The sequence below is a fragment of the Leptinotarsa decemlineata genome, unplaced genomic scaffold, assembly GCF_025532065.1.
Source record: "Leptinotarsa decemlineata unplaced genomic scaffold, Ldec_3_MD MMD2_tig00026299_RagTag_RagTag, whole genome shotgun sequence".
Lineage (NCBI taxonomy): Eukaryota > Metazoa > Arthropoda > Insecta > Coleoptera > Chrysomelidae > Leptinotarsa > Leptinotarsa decemlineata.
In genome coordinates, this window is record NW_027412676.1 from 7237661 (window position 1) to 7252649 (window position 14989).

Genomic DNA, 14989 nt, shown 5'->3' on the forward strand with positions numbered 1-14989 from the left:
CTTTCACGGAAACGCCGCCACAATCGACTGATAACACTTTGGGAGACCCCCAAACGACGAGCTACATCATTTTGTCGCATGCCACCTTGAAGAAGCCCTACAGCTCTATTCATCTCAGCCAATGGTAAGTGATGGCGTTCCATATTAAAGCACGATATTTCCAGTTTAATTGCTGAGCAAGAACTGCATAGAATGTACAAACTCGACACTTTCAGATTATTCAATTTAGCCAAAAACCTACAGTTTGTAAAAAACTTGATAAAAGATTAGTTACCGTTTTTGCAGGCTTTGTTCAACCCATAGAAATCTACAGGGTGGTCGAGTGTACCAATTTAATCGAAATTAAACGACCTCATGCATTTATTTTTATGATATTTAGTATGTTATAAAAATATCCCAAGACTTTTCCGATGTGTGTGTTTACGCCCGTTGTGTAGTTTGACATAAATTGATTTGAAATCCCCGAAAGAATCTGTAAAAATGCACCATGAAACATTGCCAACCACCTTCAAACAAATATTCACGTCCGTACTTAATAACATCTTTATGGAAACTTTTAAAATCTGTTCAGAATAAGACTGAACGAAAACTACCGCTTTTATAACTCCAAATTTTCTTTGGATATTTCAGAAGTCTCTAGATTAGCCGTGGATGATCTTTGGTAAGTGATATCATATTATTGGTTATTCAATATTATTGAACGTTTCAAGTGTTTCTCGACCTCAATGTTCACAGCTTTCCATCACATTGGAAATTATACATACATTATTCCATAACATCTTTATGGAAACTTTTAAAATCTGTTCAGAATAAGACTGAACGAAAACTACCGCTTTTATAACTCCAAATTTTCTTTGGATATTTCAGAAGTCTCTAGATTAGCCGTGGATGATCTTTGGTAAGTGATATCATATTATTGGTTATTCAATATTATTGAACGTTTCAAGTGTTTCTCGACCTCAATGTTCACAGCTTTCCATCACATTGGAAATTATACATAGCACCCTGATGGGTGTAATGAAGTCAGGTCTTGTTGTCTTACCGGTGTTGAGGCCAAGATCTTAGTTACCTCTGCTTCGTGCTTTTCATATAATGGGCATGTTGCTGTGAGGTATTCAACTAATCAAAATTACTTCGTAGATTATTTCAGATGAGACAAAAATGTATTTCCTGTAAATTCTAAAAAATCGGGCTAAACATATCCTAGTCGGCAGAATAGTATTGCTAAACATCACGTGATCATAATACGTTGCTTATCTGTATTATCTTCAAACATATGTTGATTAGAAAATGATCTGGGCTTCCGAATAAACCCTGCAATTTCTACCCGTAGAGATCAGTATCAATTGTAAAGAAAAGATGTAGCAAAGACTAAAAACTAATAAAGATCGAAATTGATGGCAAAACTATTTGCTTGATGGACTTTATCGTTTAGTAACTCGTTAAAATGAGAGGTATGCAAAGAAATCTGCTATGGTAATAATTTGGGCTGATGGACACCTCTCTTGAAAGATTGCGTTGAAATTAGAAAAACAAACACTCAAATAAATTTTCGTATGATTCGTACTAAGGAATCAAACATATAAATATTCAGAGCCTTATTTTAAATAGTAAATAAGTGAAATACAAATTAATGTCTCTCTTGACGACTTTTTATGAATAATTGATTACTGTTTCTAAGCACTGGAATTTGCTGTACACAAGTGAATAAATATATTCTCGGACAGTCAAGTGACGTTGAAAGCTCTTGGCTCTAAATTGGTAGTAAATTGCCAAAAACGACTCTCCTCAATAGGAAGAGTTAACAAATTGTTTCTGGTCTGGATTTCTGGCCATACTGGCCTGGAAGGCAATGAAGCTTATGACTCCCTTGCAAAGGAGGGTGTTGCAAGTTGCTTTATCGGACCAGAACCTGTCATTGGTATCACTTTAGGTTTTGCCAAACTAACATTGAACACATGTATGGCAAGAAGCTGTATTGACTTCTGGAAAATTTTCCAGGATTAGCTCACTCCAAGATGTTCATTCACCCTTCGAAACTTGATACGAAACAGTTGTTGGACTACAGTAGGGATGGATGAACCTCGATGTCTAACATGCCTTCTCACAGGTCACATTTTGAATCATCATATACAGAGACTCAGACTGTCGGAAGACAGTGTGTGTCGCCTCTGTTTTGAAAATTATGAAACAGCAGAGCACATACGTTGTGCCTGCCCCACTGGGGACCGAATCAAGTTTTCAGAGCCGCACTCGCACTATCTGACCTGAAAGACCACTCGCCATATACTAATCGGCTTCGTTAAAAAGCTGGCTTTATTTGGTCGAATGTGAACAGGTGTGAGCCACAATACACCGTTGCGGGTTGCGATGGAGGGTCCAATAGTCCCACTGACCTAACTTAGTCTAACCTAGTGAAATGAATATTGGTATCTCTATTGAAAACTTCTTATAAATGATTGATTACTGTTTCTAAACACTTGAATTTGTTTGAAGGTGACTCACAATATTTCATGATGAACTAATGAAATACAACTTGAATTTGCTTTATTTTCTAACCAAAATATCTTATATAATATAACTTTTTTTTAAATACCTGTGTCTCCCGCACAGACTAATACTGAACAGCAAGGGTCTTCCGTGGCTTTCGCTGAACAAAGGGGATCGTCAATTTTCTTTCCTTTCCTGAAGAAAGGTTTAGGGCATCTTTCGTCGCAATCCATGTTACCATTTTTACACGTACATACTGAATCACAGCCGTTTTCGAGTTTTTCTCCATTTTCGTATGTCAGGCCTCCCTTTTCACATAATCCTATAATAAGGTAAAAAAACGTTATTATTATTAGATTGTTTCAAAAGTTTCGTCTGTTTTCTTGGGTCTACTAATATCTCGGTGAATACTAATCCAATTAAATCGAAATAAGCACCATTTGAATCAGTACACTTTTGAAAACGAAGCACAAGTCGAATATTTTCATTAGCATAAAAAGTGTGCTTGGGATTCGATGAAGTCGACGATGGTCGTTTTTTCTGGTCGTGATTGGCGAAGGTTCTACCAGTGAGAAAGTGCTAAAAATATAATAGTCGGTTGCCGAGAGGTATAAGGAACTTGGTGGGTGAGGCAGAACATCGACGCTCACTTCGTTTAATTTTCAGACGTTGATTTGTGAAACACTTCTGTTGACCAGTGCTGGTTGTTGCTGACGCAATTTTTGGTGCATTTTGTTGATTTCCTCACAATAGGACTTTGCTGTGATGGTTTAGTCCGGTTGCAGAAAGTTATAGTGAATGACACCAGCCGCTGACCACCATACAGTAACCATAGTCTTTTTTTGGAAGGGTTTCACCTTTGAGAAGCGCATGGGTGACTCATCGGTGTCCAAACACTGTCCTGAACGTGTCCTGTTGTACAGGATCCATTTCTCATCACACGTTACGATCCGATTAAAAAAAGTATCGTTTTGTTTGCGCAAAAGCAAACACGAACAGACCTTGAAACGTGAAAATTTCTGTATATCTTTCAAATCGTTGGGCACCCACTTTTTGAACTTTTTTATCTTTCCAATACGATTTGAACAATTAAAACCACATGGGAGTTGATGTCCAGTTCTTGTGCCATCATACGAACTGTTTATGATGGGTCGGTCTGCATCAGAGTTTCCAAATCCTCGCCCTAGATTACAACTTTGGAGCCCATCTTCAAGGCCAATATCTTCGGAACAAAATTTCGCAAATCATCGTCGAACAGAGCGTTCATTAGCACTATCATTGCCAAATGTAACGACACAGTATAATAAATATTCACCGAGATATGGAGCTGTTTAAAAAAATCTGTTTAAAATCTGTTTTTCCGTTAATCAGCTGTCGCTCCCATACGAACGACAACTCTCAGAAGTTGAGAAACTTGTGCGAGCTAAGGACTAACGAGGTCTTATCTTTAAACGTGTGATTCCCAACTCGGTTATAAGGAACTATAAAAATAAATGACATTAAAACGGACAAAACTTTCGAAACAATCTGAAGTGAAGAAAAAAGCTCACCAAAAATAATAATTTTATGAATCAGTAACACATTTCTGAATCAAAAATCACATTTACGAAATGAACTCGTTTGATTAGACCCCACATTACTAAAATACCCGGTTCATTTTGTTTCATAACAGAAAATTGTTTTAAAATGATTGTTTATTTTTCTCTTCTATTTAACTCATTTATGCCATGATTATCTATCATTATATGAGCACACAATTCAAATATAATTGTTTGAAGTACCTCTGTGTTTCTTGTAGGAATGATTATTCTTGGAACGTTAGTAATAGCTCATGGCAAAATGATAGTTCAGTTTGTTCAGTATGTGTCAGGTCATTATCAAGAGTGATGTTCATATACTCTACTTGGTACACGTCTGTTGATCTGCCCTACACATGTTCTATATCAATCAGAACATGGAATTTCGTATATAACCTGGGATTTTCTGCTCTTTGAAGGCTTCAGGAAATATTCTCGCTAGGAAATTCAAGAAAATTGCATTGCCTTGATCAAATTTTTTGTCAAATATTTTGATTGGTTTATTTTCTCAGTGATATTCTATATTACGGTAATGTTATGTTAAATTTTCATGATCCAAATTTCGAGAAAACATACATGCCATTTAACAGCTTTTGATAACTTCAGGAACATTGTTTGCGACTTTCAAAATTATTAACTGTATGTATTCATATGTGGTAAGTAGAAAATATTAGATAATAATATAATATTAAGGACCCTATTTTAAAATAATGAATAGACGAAGTGTCAGTTTACAGTGTTGACAACTAAACATTCTGAAAAACGATAAATGAAACTTTCTATGATTTTTTACTGCTTGTACTTGTAACTAACGTTACTGCAGTTTCGTCCTATAGTTTCGTTTATGGAAAATATCCTTATAAGACAAAACTGCAGTACGTTAGTTACAAATTCAAGTGGTGAAAAAATTTCTTTTTTTATGATGAGCTCCTACCACATAGTAACGGCTACATCCATCAATTTATCTAAACATTCTTTTGTTAGGATACAATATTCCCTAGGTACAACATGCAGTTTTGCATAAATTATCATTCATATGTTTCGTAAACGCATTTCGATGTCAATCCAGAGACCAAGGCAATACTATAGGCAATATTTCATTAATCATCATGAATCTACTTTAAATTGCAATCTGATTTCGTTCAATTTTTTTCTTCATAACTTTGGACTTAGTTGCATTCAGTTTGAGGTTGCTGTAAATCTTTACTCATTTAATTTGTCACCAGCGGTCCGCCCCGGCTCCGCGCGGGTGTAATGCTGATACTAAATATAAATTCACCCACGGGAAATTTAAGGGCATGGAGAGAAAATAATTTTGTTTTATGGACGCGCCTTTTTTTTCCGCATCTTGCGTCCCAGTTGGAATATTTAAAAATTTTTTCTTTGTACATCTACAGCATAATACGAACCTACATACAAAATTTCAGCCTTCAAAAAAATAGCGGTACGGAGAAACAGTGATAGCGCCACGGGAGGCGCTCCAGTTGAAAGTTGGAAGACCTAAGAAGCACCTGTATACCAAATTTCAGCTTCCTAGGACTTACCAATACGGAGAAACAGGGATGAATGAGTGAATGTTAAGTGAGTGACTTTCGCATTTATAAGTATAGATTTCAAGACGATCGTCTACTGAAAAACTGAAATACATTTGCGTATTGTCAATCAGCATTCTGATGGATTGTATAATCAAACAAAACCGCTTAGAAGCAGAAATATAAATTGAACAAAAAAGGTTCCACGGATCGATCTCGAAGAAAAGCCATTTTCACATTCTACAGTTTCAGAGCGTGGATTCTCAATGATGTTGAATTTCATTACTTCGGACTTTCATTATTTAATATTATTTGAAATCTTTGATTCATCGTCATCACCTGAAGACGATTGTGGAAACGTCGTGAAGTAACTTGGCTTGAAATCTTTCAATTTTAATTATTTTATTTCATTTCAATTGTTTAATTTTCATTTTTTTGCTTAATTTCATTTCTTTGTAATTTTTATTTCAGGTGTTTTTTGCTTAATATAGGTAATTTTTATTTTCAGCTAATCTGTTTGAATTTTCAATTTTATTTGTTCTTTCAGATATTTCAAATCATATTGTATCATTTCAGACAATGGAGGTCCGAAGTAATGAAATTCACCATGAAACATTGTCACCCACGACGTTTCGCTGGCTCGAGTGGCTAGCTTCTTCAGAGGTTTATCATCATGGCTTGCTGTCCGATGAGTCATCGGACAGCAAGCCATGATGTATGTATGTATGTATGTAAACCTCTGAAGAAGCTAGCCACTCGCACCAGCGAAACGTCAGGAAGAAATTCCAAAAATCCACGGCTTTCAAATCCGAAAAACAGTGACACTGAAAACCTCAGCCGCGAAAGTCTAAACCATTTTGTCATTGTCAACCACATTCAAACTCTCATTGATGTACTGAGAACGTCCTGCAAAATGACTCTCAATGAGACTGGGTGCAGTATCGCTAAAACCATGATAAGTGTTTTATTTTTGAGAGGTGAGATTAAACAGTTTAAAATACCGTAACACGTGTTACGTGTAACACAACAGATTCCTCAGGTGTGTTTATACAACTGAATTCTACATAATTAGTGCTTTATATAACAATTGGAATCGTATGACTTTCTACATACGCAATGACTAATATGAAGCATGAACTAATTACCAATTTTCACATTAGAATACAAATTCAACAGCTGGGAAGAATTAAATTATATTGGGCCATTCAGTAAATTTTGAACATTTTAATTGTTCAGTGGAAGTAATACTTTTTATATCCTTACAAAAGAATGGGACACCAAGTAACGTTAGAAAGTCATGCTTCAAAAATGATCTTGCTATGATGTTGGATTTGTCAAGACAAGATGAGAGTCAAGAAATTTGAGAGAATGGTAGCACTGAAGCTGTATTCAAAAAGGAATTACTTTCTCACCGCGCTAAAATAAGAGTAAATGTGAATGAAAATCCTCAGTGTTAATCGAGAAGAATTAAAGATCACCGAGAGCACGAAGATTTTTATCCGCTCCACCAGACAGTGTTCCTAGCGAACAATTATTAGTAGCGCAGCTTTAATTTGCGTAACCGCCTTGAATCCGAAAAAGCGGCAATATTACATTTCATTAAGTTAATGCTCCTGTTTTTAACTCCACTAACTTATATGAAAATTAGTAAGTGAAGTTGAAAAAAAGGAGCATTGTACTTAATACTAATTTTTATAAATAAAAATGTTAATAAATATTTCATCATTGTTATAAGATCTCAAACACCCGCAACATCCGCGGATGTGAGCCTTCAAAAATTCACATTCATATCCGCGTATGTGAAAAAATCGGCATCCGCAACATCCCTTATTCAGAGCAGAATAATGATAATATAGGAATATGTAACGGAGGCTTTAGCTGCTGGGAAGAAAGGAGCAGAGACAGCTCGTCATGTCTTATGAGAATGTGAGGCATTGGATCACAGAAGGCAAACAATTCATGGGCAACCCGAAGTAGGTCCATAAGATACAAGATACCTTTACAAATTAGGAAAAACTCAATATACTCCTAAGGCTGCAGTATTTTTCGGAGAAATTGAAGAATTGGATAAATCACACGACATTCTGAACAGGAAAAAAGTTGGTTTACTCACCAAATGTAGAATTTTTCGAGTCACTCTTCGGTAACATCATTTTATGATGGTCCAAATCCATATCAAAGTCCTCATCGTCTCCTATCGTAACGTCACTGAGATCAAAGTCGTCGTGGTGCTTCGAAAAATTTGATAATATGTTACCGGCATGGTGTTCATCCACGGTGAAATTGAGTGCTCGTCCCTTCGGTTCTTCCTTCGAGAAGGCTGAGCGTTGAACAGTGTTCAGTTCTGAGGATGGGTTAGGACTCGGCCTGAAAACGTTGTACGAATCCTCGGCCAACATATCTAAAGATTGGGGCTTTGGTAGAGGGGCTGTCGTCTGTGTTATCACCTCTTGGCTAGTGGACAGTCTTTCGATTTCTGCAAACAGAGGAAAAGACTTGGTAAAGTTAAATATCGTATATTCCGCATTCAATCTCACAGCCCTTATACTTTTGTTGAATGAGATGAGTGAACTTTTTATGAAAATATGTGAACATAGTTCGTTCTGATGAACAATGAAACACTCTATATATTAGAACTGGTAAACTTGATATTACCTCGTGTACGAGTATGTTTCTGTTACTTTATTATTTCTGATATTTCGAAGGGTACAACTTCTGTGCGTTGGCATATAGGTATTTTTTTCAAATCCGTAATGTATATTCGCGGCCGGTTTTGAAAAAGGATTGTTATTGAATATCTTGATGAAGACTTTTCCAACAGATAGATTGGTAACAGATCCATTCGATGGCCAGATGTTTCTCCAGATTTGATGCCACTCGATTTATTTCTGTGAAATAGTTCACATCACTTCCCCTTCTGCTTCAGATTTCAGCTTCCTTTTGAAGATGATCACTTAATGATCGAAACACGTGTCGAGGTGTATTTTTAGGAAAAGTAATGTAACTTCTAACGCCTGATTTTCTACACATGGATTATTATCATTTATTCCATAATAAAAATACAATTCAGTTTGGTCGTGAAGCACCCATTATGAAAGAAAATTCAATCTATGAATGGCTTTTATAATTGTTTTTGAGGTATATGGAAAACAACCATCTCATCAAGTGTTTTATATTATTTTTTATGACATTTAATGATATCATCACTAACAATTTTTCTATACGAGAAGAGCAAATCTCCAACTTTTCTTCAATATTTTATATTTTTAAAGTTGTTTTTCAAACTTTCCAAAACAGTAAAGTTCTATGAATTGCTTATAAAATCACTGTTCCCGAACAAGTGTGGATTTAAAAAAAATGCGTTGTGGTATATGATAAAACAATTAGATGAAGAAAACACTTTAATCACCGCTACAAAAAGTTGTTTTTGGGAGAGAAGCACAAATATTCAAGCATACTTGTTAAATATAATATGAAGTTATTTTGATTGAAAAAATCATAATCAATCCGATATAGAAAATCGTGGGGTCAAGGAATTTAAAAAAAAAAAGAAGCAATGTGAAAATCCATTGGTATATTTTGATTCACATGGAAGAACTATAAATTTCGGAATGGTTCAAAGAAAAGAGGACGAAAAACAAAAATTCTGAGATTTACGAAATAAAATGTGAATAATGTGATACGAAGGATGTTGGTCAGACTAAGCAAAATATAATAGCTCGCTACAAAGAAAATGTTTCACATATTTACTTCCATAGACCAGATAAGTCCAGTGTCGCTCAACATGTTCTAGAGAACGACCACAGAATTGGCGGGCAATGCTTAAAACCGGTACATGACAACAGGTTTTCAGATGGCTTCGGTTTAAGAAACGCGAAAAATGGAATTTGTTCTATGAACAGCGACAAAAGTCCCAATCCTAAAAGCCTGTTATTTACCCTCTGCCGTAATAATTGCAGGTAGAAAACAGGTGAAGATTACACATTAGAACAGGAAGTAATTAACATTAGAAAAAATAACATGGCATATAAAAAAATCAAGATAGCAGTAAAATATGGTCTTAGAGAGTATTTTTGTTCTGTTGTGGATCTTCAATAGATTTATTTCACGCCAGAGTTCTCAAATTTATATTTAGCTGGAATTACTCCAAAATGCTAACAATCCAAACCTTACTATAATATCATTTAATAATTCTGCATATATTGAAGACGAAATGATGTTTCAACATGATAGTGTTCCTCCACTTTGCCACAAAATGTGCGAAATAAGGTTGCTAATTAGGAGGAAAGAGTGATATTGAGTGCCCTTCTCAGTTACCCGACTTGAGTATTCAGATTTTTTGGAATCGTATTGTTGACATATCTTCGAAAAGAGTGGTTCAACTTTCAGAAGCGAAGCATGGATGGGAAATTGGAAGCATTGAAGTGTCAATCGACCTCTATTTTCTTTTTAAATTTATAGATGAACCTGCTTAGAGGGTTGAATATTTTGTAATGGTTTTTGGGTCAAAACTTGTCCCCTTATGAACAAATTTGGCGTGTTACTGCATTTTTCACAGTTATGCTACGCGCTACGTTTTTATTTTTTTATGCATTAGAAAGTGAGTCCGCCTCGTATCTCAGTCAATTTATGAATTAAATTGCAATTATCAGTCACTGGTACTTAGTTGGATTATTACGGACAGCTGATAATAACTATGTTGGATTTGTGGAGCGAAAACCCATTACTCGCATCTCAGACATGATTCATATACAAAGTACCGTAATCATTTCTGACAGAAACGTGCGAAATTGTGTCAGGCCATTCATTTCTTACTTTTTTCTAATTGTTAGTACATGAGTGATGGTGCCGACTATACTCGTTCAACTCGTTCAATTTATACACACAATAACAATGTTTCGGGATACTGTATACAGGCTGATTCACGGTGGATGGCACATTAGACGTTTCTGGTGAACCAGACAACGGATCACTTTGAAAATTTAATGGAAGGCATATTCGGACATTCTCTAGCCAACTAAAATATTTTCGACAATGCGGTGTTGCCGCTTCTATTAGAAAGCAGTAGCAACTTTGATTTTTCAAATGGAACACTCTGTATATAATATTATTTTTGGAATCTCCAACAATTGCCCGACAACTTTTCTTGCTATTTCCCTATACCTATCTGTTACCGTTTTCGAAATAAAAATTAATTTCAATTTTTTTCTTCGAAAATCATGACTTCTAAAAATGCCGATATCTTTTAGTTAAGAAGTACTATGATATCGAAATTTGGTTTGGAGTTAGGTGATACTTGGACACTTCCCACACGTCAGCCTAATCTCCGTTACTTCAATACAGGGTGGTAAAAAAATACAGTTTTTTCGTTTGCTTGGAAAAGTTGCTGAAATTTGATTATTTTAAATGGAACACCCTGTATATTATTGAAAATTCGGAAAGCTGCTGAAATTTGCTTTCTTTCTATGTATATCCTACCTATACCTAACTAGTCAAGTTTCGGACTTATGAACATTTATTTGTGAAAATGTCCCTTCAGAATGGTATTTCCATTCGGTATTTGGTAAGCAGGCCATGATTACTATTTGACAGTAGCGTTGTGACATTGTGACGTTGTTGACACGCATTCAAGAAGATCCACTTTTTTTAAATAAAATTATTTGGACTGATGAATCGAAATTTTCGAGAGAAGGGATTTTCAATAGAAAAAATCGTCATTATTGGTCCAGTGAAAATCCTCACGTCACAAAAGAAGCCGGATTTCAAAAAAATTTAGTTTTAATGTCTTCTGCATGTTGATGGACAACAAATTGAGGTACGTGATATACGAGGAGTCATTAACATCCAGAAGCTACCTGAATATTTTGGAGAATACTGTAGACAGTTTCGTGGATAATCTACCACTCGAAGATTATCGAAACTGTTGGTACCAACTAGACGGAGCTCCTGCACATTGCACAAGAGAAGTGAGCGCAGAACTGGATAGACTATTTGACGATCGGTGGATGAGGCGCTTGGGACCATGGAATTGGCCAGCGAGATCAACCGATCTTAATCCATTAGATTTTTATTTGTGGGGAATGTTTAAAGAAAAAGTTTACAAAATACCCGTGCGTTCGAGAGATGAATTGTTAGAAAGGATTGCCCAAACATTTGAAGATTTGGATCCCAATGAAATCAAATCTACCACCACGAAAGCAGTCAATACCCGCATTTTAAAGTGCTTGGAAGTGAACGGCCAGCGATTCGAACATATTTTGAAATATTCCACATGATTGTTTTACTTTTTTATAATTATTCATATCAATATTTCCAATTTCAAGTTTCTTGGTGCTTTTTTAAAGTTTATCCAAACATATTGAAATTGTTCTGAATTCGTATAAATTTCTTGAGGTTCATTGGCGGTAGATTCAGATACATTTCATTGAACTTTCTACATGTTCTGCTGATAATTTTGTCACACTGTCCAAAAATAATAAACAAATTCATAAGAACTTCGTTTGAATAGTTTTGTTCCATCGTTTTGAAGGTATTTGCAACTTCTGAAGTGACGAAAATGTCGATATTATTAGGAGAATGTCACAACGCTACTGTCAAATAGTAGGTAATCATGGCCTGCTTACCAAATACCGAATGGAAATACCATTCTGAAGGGACATTTTCACAAATAAATGTTCATAAGTCCGAAACTTGACTAGTTAGGTATAGGTATGATATACATAGAAAGAAAGCAAATTTCAGCAGCTTTCCGAATTTTTAATAATATACAGGGTTTCCATTTAAAATAATCAAATTTCAGCAACTTTTTCAAGCAAACGAAAAAACTGTATTTTTTTACCACCCTGTATTGAAGTAACGGAGATTAGGCTGACGTGTGGGAAGTGTCCAAGTATCACCTAACTCCAAACCAAATTTCGATATCATAGTACTTCTTAACTAAAAGATATCGGCATTTTTAGAAGTCATGATTTTCGAAGAAAAAAATTGAAATTAATTTTTATTTCGAAAACGGTAACAGATAGGTATAGGGAAATATCAAGAAAAGTTGTCGGGCAATTGTTGGAGATTCCAAAAATAATATTATATACAGAGTGTTCCATTTGAAAAATCAAAGTTGCTACTGCTTTCTAATAGAAGCGGCAACACCGCATTGTCGAAAATATTTTAGTTGGCTAGAGAATGTCCGAATATGCCCTCCATTAAATTTTCAAAGTAATCCGTTGTCTGGTTCACCAGAAACGTCTAATGTGCCATCCACCGTGAATCAGCCTGTATTAGGGCTATTGGCTCTAAGCTCTATCTACTATTTTTTTCATATCTTTCTGTTTTATTTCACCTCCGTCCATCTCCTACCTCCCATTTGTCTCAGATCCTCCTCAACTTGTTGTTTCCTCGTAACTCGCGACTTTCCCTTTCTCTGTTGTCAAGTGACTCCTTGTTTATAACTTCACAGGCCATACTTGCATCTTTCATTCTTGAAATATGTCCTAACTATCGAATCCCACGAGCCTTGATACTCTTTATAGTGTCTAGTTGTCCATACAGTTCGTACAGTTCTGGGTTTTTTCTTCTTTCCCAAATACCGTCCGCCCTCTTCACTCCGAATATTTTCTTTAGCAGCTTTTTTTCCTAACTTTTCCTTTTTTTTGTTAACGCCCAAGTTTCGCAGGTTGACGATACTGTAGGTCTAAAACCGTCCGATACATTCTTATTTCAGTTTTTCTTTAAACTTTTGATTTCAACAGTCTGCACACTTTTTTTTTTCATTTTTTGAGTGACCTCTCCCTTATTTCCTCCATTGTCATGGAATATTGATTTAAAATATTTCTAGCTTTCGACTCTATTGATACATTTTGCCCATTTTCCTGCTCCCTGATTTTCAAATTAGTCTTTCCCCTCTTCAGGATTTTTTCTAGTTGTATACATTTTTTATTTTTGGAATTTTCTTGTAAAACTTGAGACAATTTGCTTCGTTTGTGCCATCTGCATAAGCTAGACACTGACTACTGTTGCATAAAGGTTTCTTGATTGGTTTTCACTAACCAGTACTAACCAGCTTCTTTAGAACACTATATTTCTTAAGAATTGAATATATTTCATATCTCTTCATGCTGTCGTAAACTTCTGTAAAATCTATAAAAACTACATTTATATTTAGCTGATGTTCTTAGCTGCTTGATATTTGAAGTAATATTCAATATCGACTTCTTATTATTATCATGATCATGATCCATTATTTGTATTACCATCGTTACCAGCTCTGCACCTGAAGGGTGCAGAAATATAAAATTTATAAAAAAAAGTAGCTGACCCGGCAAACGTTGTTTTGACACATGAATTATTTCTATTAGAACAATAACTCTTACTGATAATAGTAACCCTCAATGCTATAGTGTGTACAGAGTGGGCCAAATTTGTCCAGTCATTTTAGGTCGATTTAGGCCTGTATTTCGGAAAGTGGACATACCCAACTGTAAATTTATATAAACTTTGTATTTTGGCATCATAAAAGTATTTCAAAATTCACATATGATTCGATGGCCACAACTTCAAAAATTGGGGGTAAAAAAAAACGACTTTTGGCAGGTTTTTTGCCAATATCTCGTTTCCAATGAGTTTTATGCTAATTGTATTCATTATCAATATTGTTAAGAATTAAATTCTCTACAACTTTTGTTCCAAACATTTTTTCATGCGTTGAATCGTTTTTGAGATAGACGTTTAGATCCTTCAATAGCTGTCTCAATAATGAGAACATCCGCATCATCTCTGGCCTGTTTAGTGTTGATGTATTTGTTAATAAAAAATGAAAATTATTAATAATTACTTATTAAGTAATAATTTATAAACCTTAAATGAGCTGATTTCGATCGGGACAACCAGTTGATTTCAAATAATATTTAATCTGCGCTCGTGCTGCCCTCTATCTCAAAAAAGATTTAACGTATGAAAAAATGTCCGAAACAAAAGTTGTAGAGAATTTAATTCTCTACAATATTGATAATGAATACAATTGTCATAAAACCCATTGGAAACGAGATATTGGCAAAAAACGTGCAAAAAGTCGTTTTTTTTTTACTTTTGACCCCCAATTTTTGAAGTTGCTGCCGTCGAAGCATATGTGAATTTTGACAATACTTTTATGATACCAAAATACAAAGTTCATACGTATTTACAGCTGGGTATGTCCACTTTCCTAGGCAAACCCCCTAAAATGACTGGACCAAAATTTGGCACTTTCAAAACTCTTGTTTTCAAGCTAAATAGATGAACACTTATGGCTGTGACTGAGAATCAAATTTTATGACAAACTTAATGGTGAAAACCGCATATCGGTATCTATCATCGTTTCTGAGTTACGGCATAATTTTCAAAAATATGCATTTTCGA

General features: G+C 35.2%; 1 protein-coding gene across 3 annotated transcripts in view; it reads right to left on the reverse strand.

Annotated features, from left to right (window-relative positions):
• Positions 1 to 14989, reverse strand: part of sas (stranded at second) — a 99613-nt gene that overhangs the window by 37616 nt on the left and 47008 nt on the right. For all 3 annotated transcript variants that reach the window (XM_074180790.1, XM_074180789.1, XM_074180791.1), the window contains exons 2-3: positions 7713 to 8075; positions 2597 to 2812 (exon numbers count right to left, since the gene is read on the reverse strand). In XM_074180790.1, coding sequence (XP_074036891.1) covers positions 2597 to 2812; positions 7713 to 8075 — 579 coding nt within the window. The remainder of the gene's footprint in view (positions 1 to 2596; positions 2813 to 7712; positions 8076 to 14989) is intronic.